This window comes from Halichoerus grypus, chromosome 3 (genome assembly GCF_964656455.1).
Source record: "Halichoerus grypus chromosome 3, mHalGry1.hap1.1, whole genome shotgun sequence".
Classification (NCBI taxonomy): domain Eukaryota; kingdom Metazoa; phylum Chordata; class Mammalia; order Carnivora; family Phocidae; genus Halichoerus; species Halichoerus grypus.
The window spans coordinates 173355281-173372228 of record NC_135714.1 but is presented as its reverse complement, the minus strand read 5'-3'; the positions used below and the strand labels follow the sequence as shown (position 1 = coordinate 173372228).

Genomic DNA, 16948 nt, shown 5'->3' with positions numbered 1-16948 from the left:
CGAATCGTTCCAGGGGTGGGGCAGGGGAGTCAGCATTCAGTTGTGTGTGCCATTTCTGCTTCCTGAAGCCTGAGAGTTACTAGTCCATTTTAGAAACATTTCTATCCAAGGTGACTAAAGAGGTACACAAAAGTATCAATATGTTTAAAAGTTGGTACTTCAATATGTTTGAAAGTTGATACTTTTTTTGGGAAAAGTTACATGGAATGCATTATCCCCAAAAATCCCCTGAAAAATGAGACATTTTTCCTTTTCAAGCATGTGATTCTTTGGTGACCGGTCACTGTGATAATCACACTTTCTCCTTTTTGGATAAGGAAAAAACTTCACTAGGCTGTCTGTTAAATGGAAGTTAACTTGCTCCCCCCCCACCCCCATATTCATTAAAGAACTTTTTCCTTTAGATTGTACCGTAACTAGATTTGATTTTATTTTTTGAAAGCTTCCCCTGCTGTGTTTTTGTCTTCAAACATGTTTTTAAACATTGTAGTCCATTGAGTAATAAGGAAGTTATTGAAGGATGCTTGGGGTTGGGAAGCTGAAGACTGAAGGTATTAAGTGTAACTTCTTGCCCCCTCAGGGACTGTTGTTGGAGTCCTCTGTGGAGAAGGCCCCCGTGTCTGTGGCCTGTGGAGGGGAGAGCCCCCTGGATGGCATCTGCCTCAGTGAATCAGATAAGACAGCCGTGCTTACTCTCATAAGAGAAGAGGTAAAGGCCCTCGTGTTCTGTCCACTTATCACTCCCTGACTTTGTGAAGCCCATGTGCCAGAAGGGAGATCCCATCTCTGTTTGGCTTGAGTTATTCCTGGCTGGAAGTTCTTACTTCCTGCAGCTTGTGTAGTTCATAGAAAGGGCTCCCTGTAAAACTCTCATTGGTGCTGGAGTCCTGGGGAAAAAGCTGACAGCGCTTCATTATCTTTCAGCCTTGAAGTTTTTTGAATATTGAATTCTGCCAACTCTTCCCACATATGTAACTAAATCAGTGCCTTCGTTTAACAGACTTGCAGTAATATAAAATTGCTTCCCACTTTGATCCATTCTTTAATTAAACAGATCAACTCTTAAATTCCTTTCCTGTGTCTCTTGAACAGCCTCTGTTCAAAACAGATTCCTGCTAGGCCTTTCCTGGGTGATCAGAAGAATATGAAAGACGCAGTCATGTGCTCTTAATCAGTTACCACCCTCTCTCGTTATATTTCTATGCTGTATTTTATGTGTTTGGCTTGTGTGTTTCTTGATGATCCCACTCCTTTTTTTTTTTTTAAAAGAAGGGAATTCCCTTATTGTAGCAATGTTATTTTTATCAGTGAGAGTAGTTAAGAACCTGATATATAGGTCTTTTAAAGCTTCACAAAATAGCATTAGGTTGATAATGAGGGATGTCAGCTGATCCTGTTGTCAGAACTTGGGAACAGTGGTGAGGAGGCCCTACCAAAATCTTGTCAATAAGAAAAATGACCTCATCTTCCTCCCGAGAGTGAAACTATGAGAAGACTGCCTATTGGAGCAGAGCAAGAATGTGCCTCATCACCTGAAGCAGACGGGCTGGCTGCTAGGTTCTTGAGATTCTGATTAAAGGCACCAAAATAAAGAATGTTGTTATCAGTGAGAAAGAGAGAAGCATAGAGAAGTGTAATAAAAGGAGAACAGTGATGCCCTTCTAAGCTCTGTCCAGGCACCTGGAGTTTGAGGTAACGATTTCTAAGGGCACCCCAACAGGGATACACGTGCTGGTCTGAGGGGCAAGATCCCACCTGTAGTGAGATACAGGTGCATCTGGCTGGAGGTTTTGAACTTCTGAGCCCCTAGTTATGACTCCATTCTTACCAAGCCATCAGAAATCTCTGTAGAACGAGAACATGCTGGTCATGCTAATGCCCTGATGCTGTCAGAGTTCTGTTTCTTATCATCAGTAAAATTAGTACTTTGATTAAGGTGAGTCTCTGCCAGGCTGATGGCTCTTCTTTTGGTGTCCTGTCCCAATCAATCACGGTTCTGGGCCTACAGAGCTAAGAGCCAGACCCTGGACCTGGGTAAAATTCACAGAGATTGTGATTATCACTTGGGACTTTCCTGGGAGATGTTCTCTTCCCCTCTACTTTGGTGGCTACATTTCCACCATCCTATGTGGCAGAGAGTACATTTTTCCAAATGCTTGTGAGCATGATACACAGAGGTTGAGGCTTTATATTCCCAATGTAGCTTGAATGTCTTGGGATGCACCTGGTTGTGTGTTTTCAGTTTCCAATCTTAAATTCAAACTGTAATAGATTTCAGTAGGTAAAACCAAGCTTTATCTCTATTATAATTTAGATAATCACTAAGGAAATTGAAGCAAATGAATGGAAGAAAAAATACGAAGAAACCCGACAAGAAGTCTTGGAGATGAGGTTAGACTAGAGGTTTGGGGGAGGGGTTGGATACCTTTATGCATTATTAGATTTAATATAAATGTAGTAATGAAAGTATTTGCTTACCACAGAACCAACTGCTGAAAACTAGACGGCATTGATATTTGCACCTTAATTTGTGATTGACAGTGTCTTTTCATGAGTGTTTCTGACCAGTTATTCAAATACTGTAGCTTCTTGTGGGTTTTTGAGAACATTACAAATAAGCAGAACCCACATAGTTCTTACCTTTTGAAGAGACATCAATTTGTGCGAAAAAAATCCACTTAAGCTCCAGAATAATAAGATTTATTGACATACTCAGTTATGGAGGCATTATAATTTGTAACACTTTTCTAAGATCAGTTACACATGATGGCTTCAAATTTCATAACCACCAAATAGATTATAAAAAGCATGTTAACAGGAAACAAAATCAATTGACCTTAAATTGAGATCTTTTTATTTTTGCTCTTCATTCCCTAGAAAGGAGAGTTAGAAGCTGTGAAATAACTAAAGATGGCATCAAAGAAGAAGAAAAACGCATAATTTATACACTCATACAGTCAGCACTTGAATGATGAAGAAACATTTTAATTATGCCCACTTGAATTTGTAGCTCTTGTATTACTTGCTTCGTGAGCATTTACTGGGTGTGAGGTCCCGTGCTGGGTGTGCGAACGGGAGGCCCCTGCCCTTAGCTTACAGTAGCCGTCGGAAGAAACTCGGACCAAGTGATGGGCACCACCAGCGAGGGACAGGGGAACCGTAATTTCTCACTGAGGGGTCACAGGGAAGAGCACTCATCTTACTGGAAAGGGTCAGGGACACTTCACTGCACTTCACCAAAAAGAAAGGTTAACATGACAGGGTGATCTTTAAAGTCTTTGAATAACTGAAATGCTTTTGGAACTAGGACAGTAAAATAAAATTTGTGACTGAATCAGAGGGCACGGACTGCCCAAAAGGGTGGATGAGGGCCAGGAAAGCCTGAACTCAGATCAGCCTTCTTAGGAAGAACCCCAAGAATGTCATTCACTTATTTTGTAAAAGATTGATTTGTCCAGGCAGAGTTAATGTATTGCCTTGAGGTCATTTATATGAGGTTCAAAGAGAAAGTGAAGGCAGTTTCTATAGATAAAATAAATAGAATGAAAGGCTTGTTAAACATAAAGTCTTCAGAAAAATCTTTTTTGAACTTTAACAAATCTTACCTTAATATTAAAAAAGCCCCAAAGCAGATAACTGGGTTATGTAAATTTGTTCATTTGAACATCATTTAAATATTCATTGAACATCATATACAATGTTCAAATGTTCATTTGTTAATGTGTTTGTTTAGGGCAGCATTTCTCCAACTTCCATTAAAAATTCTCTTCTGATAATAATTTTTTTTTAAGGAAAATTGTGGCTGAATATGAAAAGACCATTGCCCAAATGATTGGTAAGGACTTTTTTTTTTTTTTTTTTTAAGATTTTACTTGTTTATTTGAGAGAGAGTGCGTGCGCGCGAGAGCGGGGAAGGGGCAGAGGGAGGAGAAAGATTCTCAAGCAGACTCCCACTGAGCGGGGAGCTGGACTTGGGGCTCAATCTCACAACCCTGAGTTCACGACCTGAGCCGGACATGACCAAGAGGCGGACACTTAGCCGACTGAGCCACCCAGGCGCCCCTGGCCTTTTTCTTCTGTGGTGTGAGCCATAGGTTCCGTAGATGATTTTCAAATCAGAATATGAGCTTCCACTTGTCCCTCACTTAGATTCAGTTGATTCTCACTGTTTGCAGTGGTTCCATTCCACAACGTTGCCACAAACACTGAATTAGCAAATACTGAGCCATTGCTTTAGGGGAAGTACAGGGTGAGGTTCCTGCGGGCCTCTGGTCACAACATCTTTGTCAATACATAACCTTGTCTTATGTGTATTTCTGTTTAAAGACATCTGGTTTAATGTCAGTTCATTAACATTGAACTCATGGCCCTCAGTGCTGTAGTTCGTGCCTCAATGAAGATGATCTCACGAAGGTATTTTCTCCATAAGGCACATCACAGCCTTCTTGCTCACCCAGAAAGCACAAAAATGCAAAAATCATGATACTAAATAGACTGAAAAGGATACTTGTTTATAGTATGAAACAAGGAGGCAGTGTGTCGTCCGGTTCAGCCTTAGCTGAGAATGTGCATGTCAAGTGACTTGACATTTTTTTGCCCCTCTGCGCATGACTGGGAATACACCCCAAGTACTGATTTTTAGTTTACAAGTAAATTTTAGCAAGTAGATAAATTCACAAGTACACAATCCACAAATAATGAGCATCAGCCATAGTTAGGTTCATTTTAGAGGCTAGCAAATGCTTGAATTCTGTGAAAAACCCTCCACCTGGCACCCAGAGGGTTGATGGCCTACTCACATCATCAGTACCCCTGGGTGGGGTCTTCCTTTGGGTGCAGTGTCTTTACTCTGCTGCAAGTTGTACTTTTTCCCTGTGTCCGACGCACTGGTACCTTTTACAAACCAACAGTGGTTGGTGCGCATGCGTTGAATTTAGAAATAACCCTGCAGCCAGTATTGTCAGGACTGACCGCCCAAGTCTTTCTCTACTTCAGCACTGAGATGACATTTTCTACGGTCCACATCACCTCCTGCCTTCCCAGCGTAGGGCCTTTGCCATAGCTGTCCCTCTGCTGGAATAGCCTCCTGGGTAGCTGCATCAGCTACTCTGCATCCCTCTGAGAGAGGCCACCTATTTGAAAAAGGAACCCCACGCCTCTTGTTCTGCTTTGGTTTTCCCCCATCACTTGTCACCATCTGAATCTCCCTTGAGAGGAACTTTGTTATGTCCACTGCTGGGTCCCCCCCACCGAGAATACGGCTTAGCTCACAGAGGGCAGCTGATAACCATCTGTTGTATGACTCTGCCTTTACTTTTGATTGTGCTTCTCAGAAGATGAACAGAGGACAAGTATGACCTCTCAGAAAAGCTTCCAGCAACTGACCATGGAGAAGGAGCAGGCCCTGGCTGACCTTAATTCTGTGGAAAGGTCCCTTTCTGATCTCTTCAGGAGATACGAGAACCTGAAAGGCGTTCTGGAAGGGTTCAAGAAGGTAGCATGTCCTTTTCCTTTTGTCTCCTTAGTAGTGTATTTTCTTGGTAATGGATCTTTAAACATACATGCCAGAGGTGTGGATAGCCTTCTAAATAGGGGCTCAGGACCCATATATCATTGGCCTTGTATCTTCTGTTCCAGTGAAGGTAGAGGTTTTCTTTCCTGTTTTCTCTTTCTGTGGTGGTTCAGGCATCTGGCCCACCAGGTGGCGTGTCTTGGTCATTCCCCTCCTAGGTCAGGCTACAGCCAGAGTGTGGCATGGAGTATAGTAAGTGTGGAACCCTCAGACCTTAGGAGAATTCTAGAAATTGTTTTGATAATTCACCAATTTAATATTAGTAAAGGGAAAATTTAGCACTAAAAAATTCAGGCTACATATTCTAGAAGAAAATAAGTAATAATCTCAAATTTACGTGTAAGTGGGCATATTGATTCACCTCAGTTGCATACCATCAATAAGGTACATTTATAGTAATGAACATTCTTTTTTTTTTTTATTGTAAAATAAAAATGAGAATGGCCAGTTTACCTAAAAGGAGACTCAGATTGCCATTCACTTTTGAACTCTTTTTTTTTTTTTTTTTAAGATTTATTTTTTAAGTAATCTTTACACCCAACATGGGGCTTGAACTCACAACCCCAAGATCAAGAGTCATGTGCTCTACTCACTGAGCCAGCCAGGTGCCCCTGCCACTCACATTTGAATGACGGCCTCCCTAAACTGGGTGTATTGATATAACTGAAACTTACTGTGTTTTGAAAATTTATACATGAAGAAATTATCTAGAATTTCTTCAGCAAGAATTATTTGTACCTGTTTTCTCAAAAAAACTGGTACATGGCTTGTCACTAGTAAAAGAAAAATAAAATGACCAGTTTCTTTATTTTAAATTGTCACTTTGGAACAGAATGAAGAAGCCTTGAAAAAATGTGCCCAGGATTACTTAGCCAGAGTTAAACAAGAGGAACAGCGATACCAGGCTCTGAAGATCCACGCAGAAGAAAAACTAGACAAGTGAGAACTCGCAATAAATCTGTTTCACGGTTCATGGTGTGGTGGGAAGATTGAAAAAGGCCAGAAAAAACCCTCAACCTTGTTTGGCAATTCCAGGTTGCACTGGGGTGTGTGTGTATCTGTGTGTTTGTGTGTGCGCGCGCATACATTTTATTATTTAATTTTTTGAATAGGTAAAATCTTCACATGGTTCAAACATTAAAAAGAATAAAAAGATACACAGTATCTCTCTCCCATCCCAATACCCTTCCTTCTCCCCGCCCTCCTCATCACCGCAGGTAATTTGGTCATTAGTTCCTCCAGTCCTTGCAGATCTACTTTTTCCCCTTCTCCCCCTCCCCCAGCTTTATGGAGATAAAATTAACATAAATCAGTGTGCAGTTTAAGGTGTATGACCTGTTGATTTGCTCCAGTTACATATCACACAACAGTAGCCTTAACTAACACCCCCAGCACACCATGTGATCACCGTTCTTTTTACTGTGGTGAGACTCTCCCTTTGTTATGCAGATGACAGCATACTTTGTTTTTTTCATTTAGTGGTGTATTTTGGAAATCTTTCCATAGCAATCCATGAAGAGCTTCCATTATTTTTCTTAGCAGCCATATGGTGTTCCAGCGTTGAAATGTGTCATTTATTTAACCAAACCCCGCTCCTGTGGGACCCTCGGGTTATTTGCCACCCACTACAAACAGGGCTGCAATAAGGAACCTTGGATTATTATCATTTGGCGTGCATTTTGGGGAGCTATCTGTATGCTGGAAAGGGAATTGCTGGGCCAAAGAATATGTGAATTTGTAATCATGATAAATGTTGTCAAATTGCCCTCATTCGACTTTCATCCCTACATGAAGTATGAGAGCTTCTCTTCTCCCCACAGCTTGGCCAACAGACCAAATTTTTGGTTTTCTGCAAATCCAGTAGATAAAGGTGGTATTCCAGTTTAGTTGGGGTTTTCTTTTTCTGATAAACAAATAGAGCATTTATTTTATTCAGTGTAGTTTTGATTTTGTTTATCTTACGAGTAAAATTGAACATATTTTAGCAACTGTCTATACACATATTTGCTTTACCGTGAATGATTCTATTCTTTGCCCAGTTTTTTATTGTCAGTTTATATATTATATATATAAATATATTATTATATTTATGCACTAAGGATGCCAGCCCTTTGTGATATGAGTTGCGAATGATTTTTCTAATTTGTCTTTTGCCTTCTAGTGTTTTTTGACATGCAGGAATTTTATTTTTATGTAGTGAAATTTGTCAGTCATTTCTTTTACGCAGGATTTTCTGTCGTGGTGACATAGATCTTCTCTGGGCTGAATATAAAATATTCTGCCATGTTTTCCTTCTAATACTTTTATGGCTTTATTTTTTTTAACCCTTAAATCCAGCACATTTGGAATTTATCCTGAGGAACGTCTGAAGAATGCTCCCAACTTTATTTTTTAACTAAAAAGTGATACCTACTTGTACATTTTGCTTTCTATCATCATATTTGTAAAACATTTCAAGTTCCCCTCTCATTTTCACTCCCAGAGGTACTGCTATCAAAGGTTTATTGTGTGTCCTTCCAGTTTTTTTTTTGTGCCTTTACAAATACTACCCAAAATGGCTTTGGACTTTTTTTTTTTCATAATATCAGAGTTATAAAATACAAATTTCCTTTTTCACTTAATAGTGTATCATGGCCATTTTCCATGTCAGAACATATAGTTCCATCTAGTTATTTTTATTAGGTTGTAGGATTATTCCATGCCTTTATCGATGGGCATTTAGATAGTTTCACGCTTTTTTCTATTGTAAACAACGCTGCAGTGAACATACTTGTGCACACAATTGTGCAAAGTGGGAGTATTGCTGCGGATACGTTACTTTAAGGGAATTGCTGGGTCAGAAGATGTATTCATTTTAAATCATAATAGTTGCAACCATATCACCCTCCACAAAGACAGCGCCAGTTTTCATTTCCCCCATCAGCTGGTGAGCCTGTTTCCTTGCATCTCGGCCATCATAGAATAAGAGCATCCTGGTTAATATTTGCCAATCTGATAAATTTTAAAAGTTTATCGTTTAAATTTGCATGCCTCTGACTACTAATGAGTTCTTAGCTTCCTTTCATCAATTAATTGGCTATTTGTCAATTGACATTTATAGTTTTTAAAATTTCTTTTGTATCTCTTTAATAAAGTCACTTTAAGTTCTAGTGTCATAGAGGTCAGTGGTTAGTGTCCTGTAACAATCCCACAGACCCTGCCTGCTATTGTCCTAGGTTAAAAAAAAAAAATCTAAGATTGCTGTAGAAACTGTCACATGATTCCATTTTCTAGTGACATATAAATTTTGAACTCGCTGTGGCCTATGAGATTAATTCTGCCACTGGTTTTCACCTTGGAAATTTCCTTAGCAGTTGGGTGTCAATTGAATATTTATAAATTTAAATTGAATGCTTTAGGTCACTGATGTCTCCCTTATCGTGCTGTCATTGCTTTTAGCCTGTGTCCCACAGATGTCAGCGGTTAGTATCTTGACTCCTTAGCTATGACTGATGACTAACCGGGTGTTTCTTGTCCCTTTATTCTGCAAACAAAACACCACAAACAGAGCCAATGAAGAGATCGCTCAGGTTCGAACAAAAGCGAAGGCCGAGAGTGCAGCTCTCCATGCCGGACTCCGGAAGGAACAGATGAAGGTGGAGTCCCTGGAAAGAGCCCTTCAGCAGAAGGTACACAGAGGGGTGTGGTGTGACGACCGGAGGGACACTTGGTTTTCCTCCTGGGCAGTGGCTGACTTGTGGTGGATTTGGATGAAAGAGAAGCCTTGTCTTCTTTGCCCAGACACTTTGATCCAGCTCCTCTGGGAACTGATGCAGGTCGACACAAACAAGGCAGACCATTAATTCCCAAGCATATGAGTAGGAAATATCCCCGGGCAGGATGCAGGGAGGAAATTGCATTAACTAAAGTTTAGGGGACCAGACACTTCTTAGCTCTGAGGCTACCTTTTCTTCTTTCTTTTTGTTTTTTTATGTAAACGTGACACCATCTTGCCCCTTCATTGCAACTTCACCCTCCTGGGGACATTGGCAACGTCTGGAGATACATTTACTTGTCACGACTGGCATCTCATTGGTAGAGGCCAGAAATGCTACTAAACATCTAACAATGCACAGAACAGTCCCTACAACAAAGATTGACCCAGCCCAAAATGTCAGTGGTACCATGGTTGAGAAATTCTGCTGTAGGGAGATAAAATTATCAGGTCCCCATTTCTCACTGTCCAGTGATTCTTGGACTTCATTTTTGTGTGTGCCTCTTATGTTTTTCTCACTGTATCTCCAATTACGTACTCCTGCCTGTGGCATCCCTTCAGCTAGAGCAAGGGGTTCTATCCTGGGGTCTGCTAAGCCCAGGCAGTGTTCCCTGGCATACTCAGACTCCAGGATCCCAGGTCCCTGGAGGTGCTGATGGGCTGAGTGAGGTCCCACATACCTGTGTTTGTAACAAGTATCGCAGGTAATTCCTGTGATAATAAGAACATTTGAGAACTAAGGTTCATGGACAAGCTGCAGAGGGCCAGTGGTTACCCTCATCCCCTACTCAACTGAAGCACGACTTGGTGAACACATGAACATTTTTCAGGGGAGAAGCGTCCCTTTCTTTAAAGGGTCTCCGATGTAGAAAAGTTAGGAACCACTGAGCTAGGATGTCAAGGCAGAGCGTAGCCAGCCTTGGGACTATTTAGTTGTCATTGCCTTGATCTCAGGATGCAAAGTGGCCTATATAACCATGTCATTTGTCTTTCAGAACCAAGAAATCGAGGAACTAACGAAAATCTGCGATGAGCTGATTGCGAAGCTGGGGAAGACTGACTGAGTTTCCCCCCATTAGCTCAGCAGATCTGCATTTGGCTGCTTTTCTCTTAACCACAGTTATCTTGCCTTATCCAGGAATAATTGTCCCTTTGCAGAGAAAAAAAAAACCTTTAAAAAAGCACATGCCCACTGCTGCCTGTCCCGCTTTGCTGCCGACACAACAGCCCTGGAAGGAACCCTAGAGCATCGCACGGTCCTGGGAGGAGTGGCGTCCGAGTGCTGTCCGCCGATAGGTTTGGTCAGGCTGCTAAGTTTGGGGGCGTGATTTCTCTGTCTTTAGTCCATTTTTAAAAGTCATCTTTTCTTTTCCAAGCACGTTAAATTTGGGATTTTGTGGCTCCTCTTTGGGATCATCTTCTGTCCACCACCTATCTGAATTTTTTGGTGACCTATTTAGTTTGTCTTTTAAATTTAGCGTTCAACATTGGTAGTCTTATTTGAGGGAGGAAATAATTTGGCCTATTGTTACTTCTAGTTTGTAAACAAGAAGGGACTTTGAGTACCTGTTTCTACACACATACACACACACATATATGCTTATAGATATATGCTACTGGTTTTTTTCTCTGAAGCAGAGTCAAATAAGAGCTTCTCCACACAAGAGCATATTTCCATAAATGTAAAACCCTGTTTTGAAATAGAGTCGTGGCCCAGCATGCCAACCTCAGACTTTGGGGAATTGAAGGTGAAAGACCCCAGACTCAGGTTTTACATCTGGGGAAGACTTTTTGCCACAGTGTTTCATTGCCCTGGTATTTGGATACTCCTCAGCCCTGACAAGTGCGGCCCCTTTGGGGTCAGTCCCCAGAGCACAAAGGGCAGCGCTAGCTGGACTCCCTCCAAGCTGAGGTTTGGCAAGTCTGTCCCAGAGCCGTTCCGTCTCCTCTGCTTCTATTTGTTGCTACAAAATCAGCATTGACCCTTCATCATCTATTTGAAATACGCAAAGAAAATCTACTTGTAAAAGGCTTAGGCAGTCTCATTGAGTTAAAAGGTAACTGTAATCCTGCTAGCAATTGTAAGGAGAAGAAACAGTTGGGTTTTTTACAAGTGTAATGCGTTGTTCTTTGGATTTTTTTTTTTTTTTTTAAGGCAAAAAACCCTTTCAAACTTAGAATGTTTAACAAAACGGGCTGTAAAAATCATGTGAACCACTCCAAAAATCAGCACATTTTGAATATTGTTAAACAAAGAACATTTGGATCCTGGAGGAGAGGAGTGCAAGGAGCAGAACAACACTCCAAAACCAAATTCCTGAAGCTCTTCCTGGACGTGGGTCAGAGTGATAGGGCCATTAACCCCAAGATGGAAATGTTTCCATGTAATGCCAGTGAACTCCCTTCCATTTGGTAGGCAGAACCAAATCCATGCAGTGTTTGAAAACACTCTTTTGTCTTAATCTTACACCCTGAAAGTCTTCATGGTGATATGCACTATGTTCAGTACATGTAAGTTTTCGTACCTTTCTTGTAAAAACCCTTGCATGATCCAGCTTCAGCAATGAATTGTGCCTAGTGGAGAACCTCTATAGATCTTTAAAAATGCATTTTTCTTTAGCAGTGTACTATTCACATGGGTGCGATCTTTAGCCCCAGGGAGGTCCATAGTGTCTTTAAAGCTAGAAGTCACGTCTTACCAGTATGCATTTATCGTAATTGGTGCTTAGGCTGTATTTTAAAGCCTACTGTCTTAATATTTTGTACAAAAAAGAACAACAGAAATGAGCTGTGGTTGGAGAAGTGACTTGACAATCATTTGGGCTTTGAGAGCAGTCACTGTGGTTCAGTGTGAGTACAATACTGTAGTCACAGTGTCCGTGATGGACAAGTGTCTCCAGTTGGTGGAACGGATTTCTCTCGGTCCTCCACTACTAGGGAAATTAACTTTGCATTTTGCAGAAAGAAACATTGCTAAACCTTTTTGCCACTGTGTTTTGGTGAGATATCCATGTTTATTTGTTTTATATTGATCTGTTTTAAGCATGAAAGGCTTATAGCGGTCTCCATTCTAAATTCGTAGTCCTCCATTTAGGCTTCTTATGTATATAAAAAAAAGTAGCTGTGTGTTAAAACCAAGGTGATGACAATCCTTCCCTATTACGCTGGTGGAAGAGACCCCCCAAAAAGACCCCAGTGAATGAGGTTGCTGCACAAGGGCCGCGAAAGGGCCGTGGTTACGCAACGTCCGCCGCTGGCTTCTCAGCCATGGCTGTTGCAAGCGAATGTTCTTCCTCCTCACTTCATAGATGGATATTCTCCAACAAGAATAAAAATGTAGCTTGTTCAGCTGGCAAATCAAGAGAATATCCTGGGCAGAAAGAAGTATGTTTGTTTTTCTTTAAAAATAAGCAAAAGGAAAAAAAAAAAAATTCCAAATTCTAAGAGTGAGAACATAGCCTAGAGTTTTGCTTCAAAGCGTGTGAGGGCCGTGACTTGTTAGGTCGGCAATAATAAACCCCGTCAACAAGAGTGGGAAGAGAGGAGAAAGGAAGCTGCTGTCCCAGACAGGTTTGGGGGCATTAGGTGATCAGTCTTGTTGAGACTCCGAACCCAGAGCTATTTCTTAAGTTTTTGACTTTGCCAAAGTGTAGATAGATAGTCTTTATCTAAAAGTATTTTAATGGGAAGATTTAGCTAAGACAGACCGAAGAGTTTGTCACTTGGTTGGCTGGTCAGTTATAGTCAGACCTCCTGAGATTTACTTTATTTGGAGAAGCTCCTGGAAGCCAGTGACCTGCCCAAACCTTTTGTTCTGTAAAACTGTTCTGGAAATATTGAGAAGCCCAGTTTTCTCACGTGGTTTCTAGCTTCTTCAGACCCAGCCCAAATTAGGAAGTGCAGAAGCACATGATGGTGAAGAGCTCTGACGATCTGGCAGCCTTCCAGAATGATATGGAATCTAAGGGGAGATTTATGTTTCATTTTGGAGGCTAGCTCAAGCTGAATTTTACCCTTCCTTCCTGTCCCACACTTTGTGCAACCCTCCCACAAATACTTAGATATTTGTTATACAGCCCTGAATTAGCACTGAATTACACAGGGAGCATCAAGTGCCCCGAACGTTCCTGGGCTGACTAAGCAGCCAGAACAAAACACTGATTTTCAAGCAAGGCAGGTAACAGAGGGCCCAGTGGTGGCTCTGCAGCTCAGAATAGAGTTTTAAAGAGGGGGCATTAGTAAGTCTGGTGTGCTGCGGTCGGAGATGGTTCAGCACACCCTTTTCTGGTGGGGCAGAAGCTCTAACGCTCCCTGTTTATTTCCTTTGGTTCTTCACTACAACCGGTAGCCGTCTCCCAAGTCGTACATGATCGTCGTCCCTCTGTAGTCTGTGACTGTGCGAGCTTGCTCTCGGACGATGTGGGTTTCTTTATCCTCTTGTCGGGAAGAGAGAAACTAGGTGCTGAAAGATTAAATGATTTAGGCAAAGGATTTTAAAGTAAAGATGTATATATTCTAAAGAATTTAAAAGATAACAGATTATTATTTGCTTATTAAAGAATAAAATATAGTCTGGGAATCCCAGAATGCCAAGCCAAAGGTCTAAGAAGTCATCTTCTTCAAAGATTTTAAAGAAGTAGCATTTTGAGGAGAAAAAGGTCCAAAGCGTGTGAGGGCCATGTCCAAAAAGGTTTGACTGGCCTCCAGATTCTGGTGGCTTTAGGAAAGCAATGTATCACTCAAACCTGGAGTCTCCCGCATAGTAAAGGTAAAGGAACTGATACACTAGACACTTCTCTCTAATGGTCTCCTCTGGAAGATGATGTCGATGGCAGCATTTCCAGGGAAGACCCACGCCCTCGTGCCCAGAGCCAGCATTCTGGAGACTAAAGATTGCACTTTTCGTAGTTCTTTGTCCAAATGCGATCCCAATTCTGTGCCTCTTAGCATGCAGTTAGATTTGGACAAACAAGATTCCTAAGGAATGACTTTATTAACTATAATATGGTTACAGCTATTACATATATATATATATTCTGGTTATAGTTCTAATATGGAGATGTTGTGTGTGACACCGGCCTGTGGCAGTCCGAATAACGCTCCCAACTCATTTGGAGGAGGCCAGGCCCAGAGCTGAGGTGTGGCTCGAACCTTCCCTGTATCCCTTCTTCACCGTAGAGCTGTGAAGGTGTCACTTTGTTCCCCCTCTGCCTTTCAGTGGTATCCGAAATATATACAAAGTACGTCCTAGTCACATTGCTAACGGATGCTCTGTGAATGATTTCCACATGGACATGTACGGATTTGAACTCGGAAGCCTCGCCCAGTCCAGATACGGGGCCGCCTGCGGATTACTGGCCACACGCGCGGCTTCCGAGCCATCCTTGTCACCCAGGGGGACGGGATCCGGGCATTCCTTTGAAACCTCAGAGGTAGCAGTAAACCTTTCAGTGTTGCTGTTAGCAAGTGTGTGTTTGCCAGTAGATGCCCATTTGTACTCACGTGCCAACAAGTAGACGTCAGCCGCACATCTGCTTCCTCTGTGTCCCCGCGGGCGCCCAGGCGCGTGTGAGGAGCCTCCCATCCGGAGGAGCGAACGCCGCGTCGACTACTGTTATCAGGATTGTGTTGTGTGGAATAATCATCTACATAAATTTTATATGCACAGTACTTTCCCTTTTATATGTCAGGTAAATATTTGTAAAAGTTATACTCACACAAATGAAATTATTATAATGATTACTAATATATTTTTTCCATGTTTCATTGCCTGAATAAAAACTGTTTACCACTGTTAGATCTGGGCGTGGGAGTGTTTTTCCCCCGGTTAGAAGTCATCTTATCCCCAAGTGTGAAAATTTATGACAGCCCTGCTTTTCAGAGCTCCATATTTCAGGCTAAAAATAGAACAGATGACATTTTCACGACACTCATTTTGTGAAATTTTATGCATTTGGTTGGGTGTGTAATTAAAACAAACAAACTTTGGAATTCAGACCTTGCCATATAAATTTCCATGCGTTCGCATCTGTGCAAACAGAGTTTTTAATTGCGTGCTTCTTGGTTTTGCTTAGAGACTGCATGTCCGCTCTGGCATTTTGCAAGCCCTGAGAACCTAAGTCCCCTCAAGCTCTCGGACTCATTGACAAACACAAGATAAGCCCGGACTGTGCAAACACTGCAAAGCAGCCCACAGCAAAGAGTTCACGTGTTTGTGCTTCTTCTAGGTTAACACCAGGAAAAACCTTTTCAGTACTGGCCCGGCCACCTCTGTGCTTAAGGGGAGAGGGGCCTGGGCAGGAGACTTTGTGAGTTTTACTGCAGGAAAAGATCAACTAGAAGGCTAGTTATGGGTCCACTCCACAGCTTGGTGGGGGACCCACTGTGGAGAGTCCGAGCACTGTTGGCAGCATCATAAGACCACTGCAGCCTATGAAGTCCCTAAAAAGAACGTTTTTCTCTAGTATGCTCCTGAGCCGGCAGGAGGAGTCCTGTAAAACGACAGAGGAGGTGGCACTGATTCTTGCTACGTGCTCACGATGGTAGAAATCTCATAATTTTCCAAGCATTATTGGGAAGAAGAAGACAGAAAGTACCTTCCTACTCTTACAGTTTTATTCTTAGATAGGATGAGACCAAAGGAGATTTTCATACGTTTGCGAATAGGGGATCGTTTTAGTGAGTGGCAAGCAGTATTTTCGTAAGAGAAACCGTGACAGGAGGTAAGGTATTGCACAAGTTAAGGATGAGTAGTGTTTCACGAAATCTGTTGCAGATAGAAGTGTGTATGTATTAGGTCATGATGGAAAGTTAATTTCTTGCTATGGCCGGTGGTCGAAGTGTGAAAAAAACCAGTCTACCAACTTAAGTCCTTTTGCAACTATAGAAACTGAGGCCCGGAGAGAAATGTGGCCAAGACCGCATAGCTTGCATATTAGTGAACATTGTTGCCGTCCCTCACAATGGGCAGCAAAATTGTCACTTCTTCCTTCGTCCTTTTCAAGCTCTTTAAATCCAAGCCCTCCCAGGTTTGGATAATATTGTAGGCATTTTCCAAGTTTGTAGGCACTTAAGGACCAGTCAAAACCGAATACCTTTCTCCTCATGCATTTATTCACTTACCAAATACTTCTGCATCTGCAGAATCTAAAGTGAAATGTGCTGAGTTTCTGAGGCTTAGTTAGCGAAAGAGAAATTGTTTTCAAGTTTCACTGAAATGTCACTGAAATATAAATGATATGCTAATTAAAACTTCTTTCCCAGCAGAAAGCCATTCCTAATCTACAAGTCTTTGCCCAGTTGTGATTTATAGGTTATTTTATCTAAGTTATGTGCATGAGGATGGAGACCCAGTGGTGCTTACAATTTAATCACGAGATAAATTTAACCCCCACACAGGACAAGATGGCACGGAACTGTCAGTGCCGTGACAAGCCCTGAGCGCTGGCGGGGTCCTGGAGGAGGGACAGTGGAATAGGGAAAGACACACAAATCCAGCAGAGCACCAGGCCGTGTAGACCAGCACCCGGCTCAGACTGGCTTCAGATCCAGTCTCTCTGTTATTTCGCCTGCCTGAGCTTCAGTTTTCCTAGCTAGGGATAATAGTTCCCACCTCACGAGGG

General features: G+C 41.9%; 1 protein-coding gene across 11 annotated transcripts in view; it reads left to right on the top strand.

Annotated features, from left to right (window-relative positions):
• The window catches only part of TACC1 (transforming acidic coiled-coil containing protein 1), a 116477-nt gene extending 101354 nt beyond the window's left edge, over positions 1 to 15123 (top strand). For all 11 annotated transcript variants that reach the window (XM_078069589.1, XM_036072677.2, XM_078069592.1 and 8 more), the window contains 7 exons: positions 581 to 709; positions 2315 to 2391; positions 3792 to 3835; positions 5334 to 5494; positions 6405 to 6511; positions 9120 to 9240; positions 10322 to 15123. In XM_078069589.1, the coding sequence (XP_077925715.1) occupies positions 581 to 709; positions 2315 to 2391; positions 3792 to 3835; positions 5334 to 5494; positions 6405 to 6511; positions 9120 to 9240; positions 10322 to 10390 (708 nt within the window). In that variant the 3' untranslated portion in view covers positions 10391 to 15123. The remainder of the gene's footprint in view (positions 1 to 580; positions 710 to 2314; positions 2392 to 3791; positions 3836 to 5333; positions 5495 to 6404; positions 6512 to 9119; positions 9241 to 10321) is intronic.
• The last annotated feature ends 1825 nt before the right edge of the window (positions 15124 to 16948 follow it).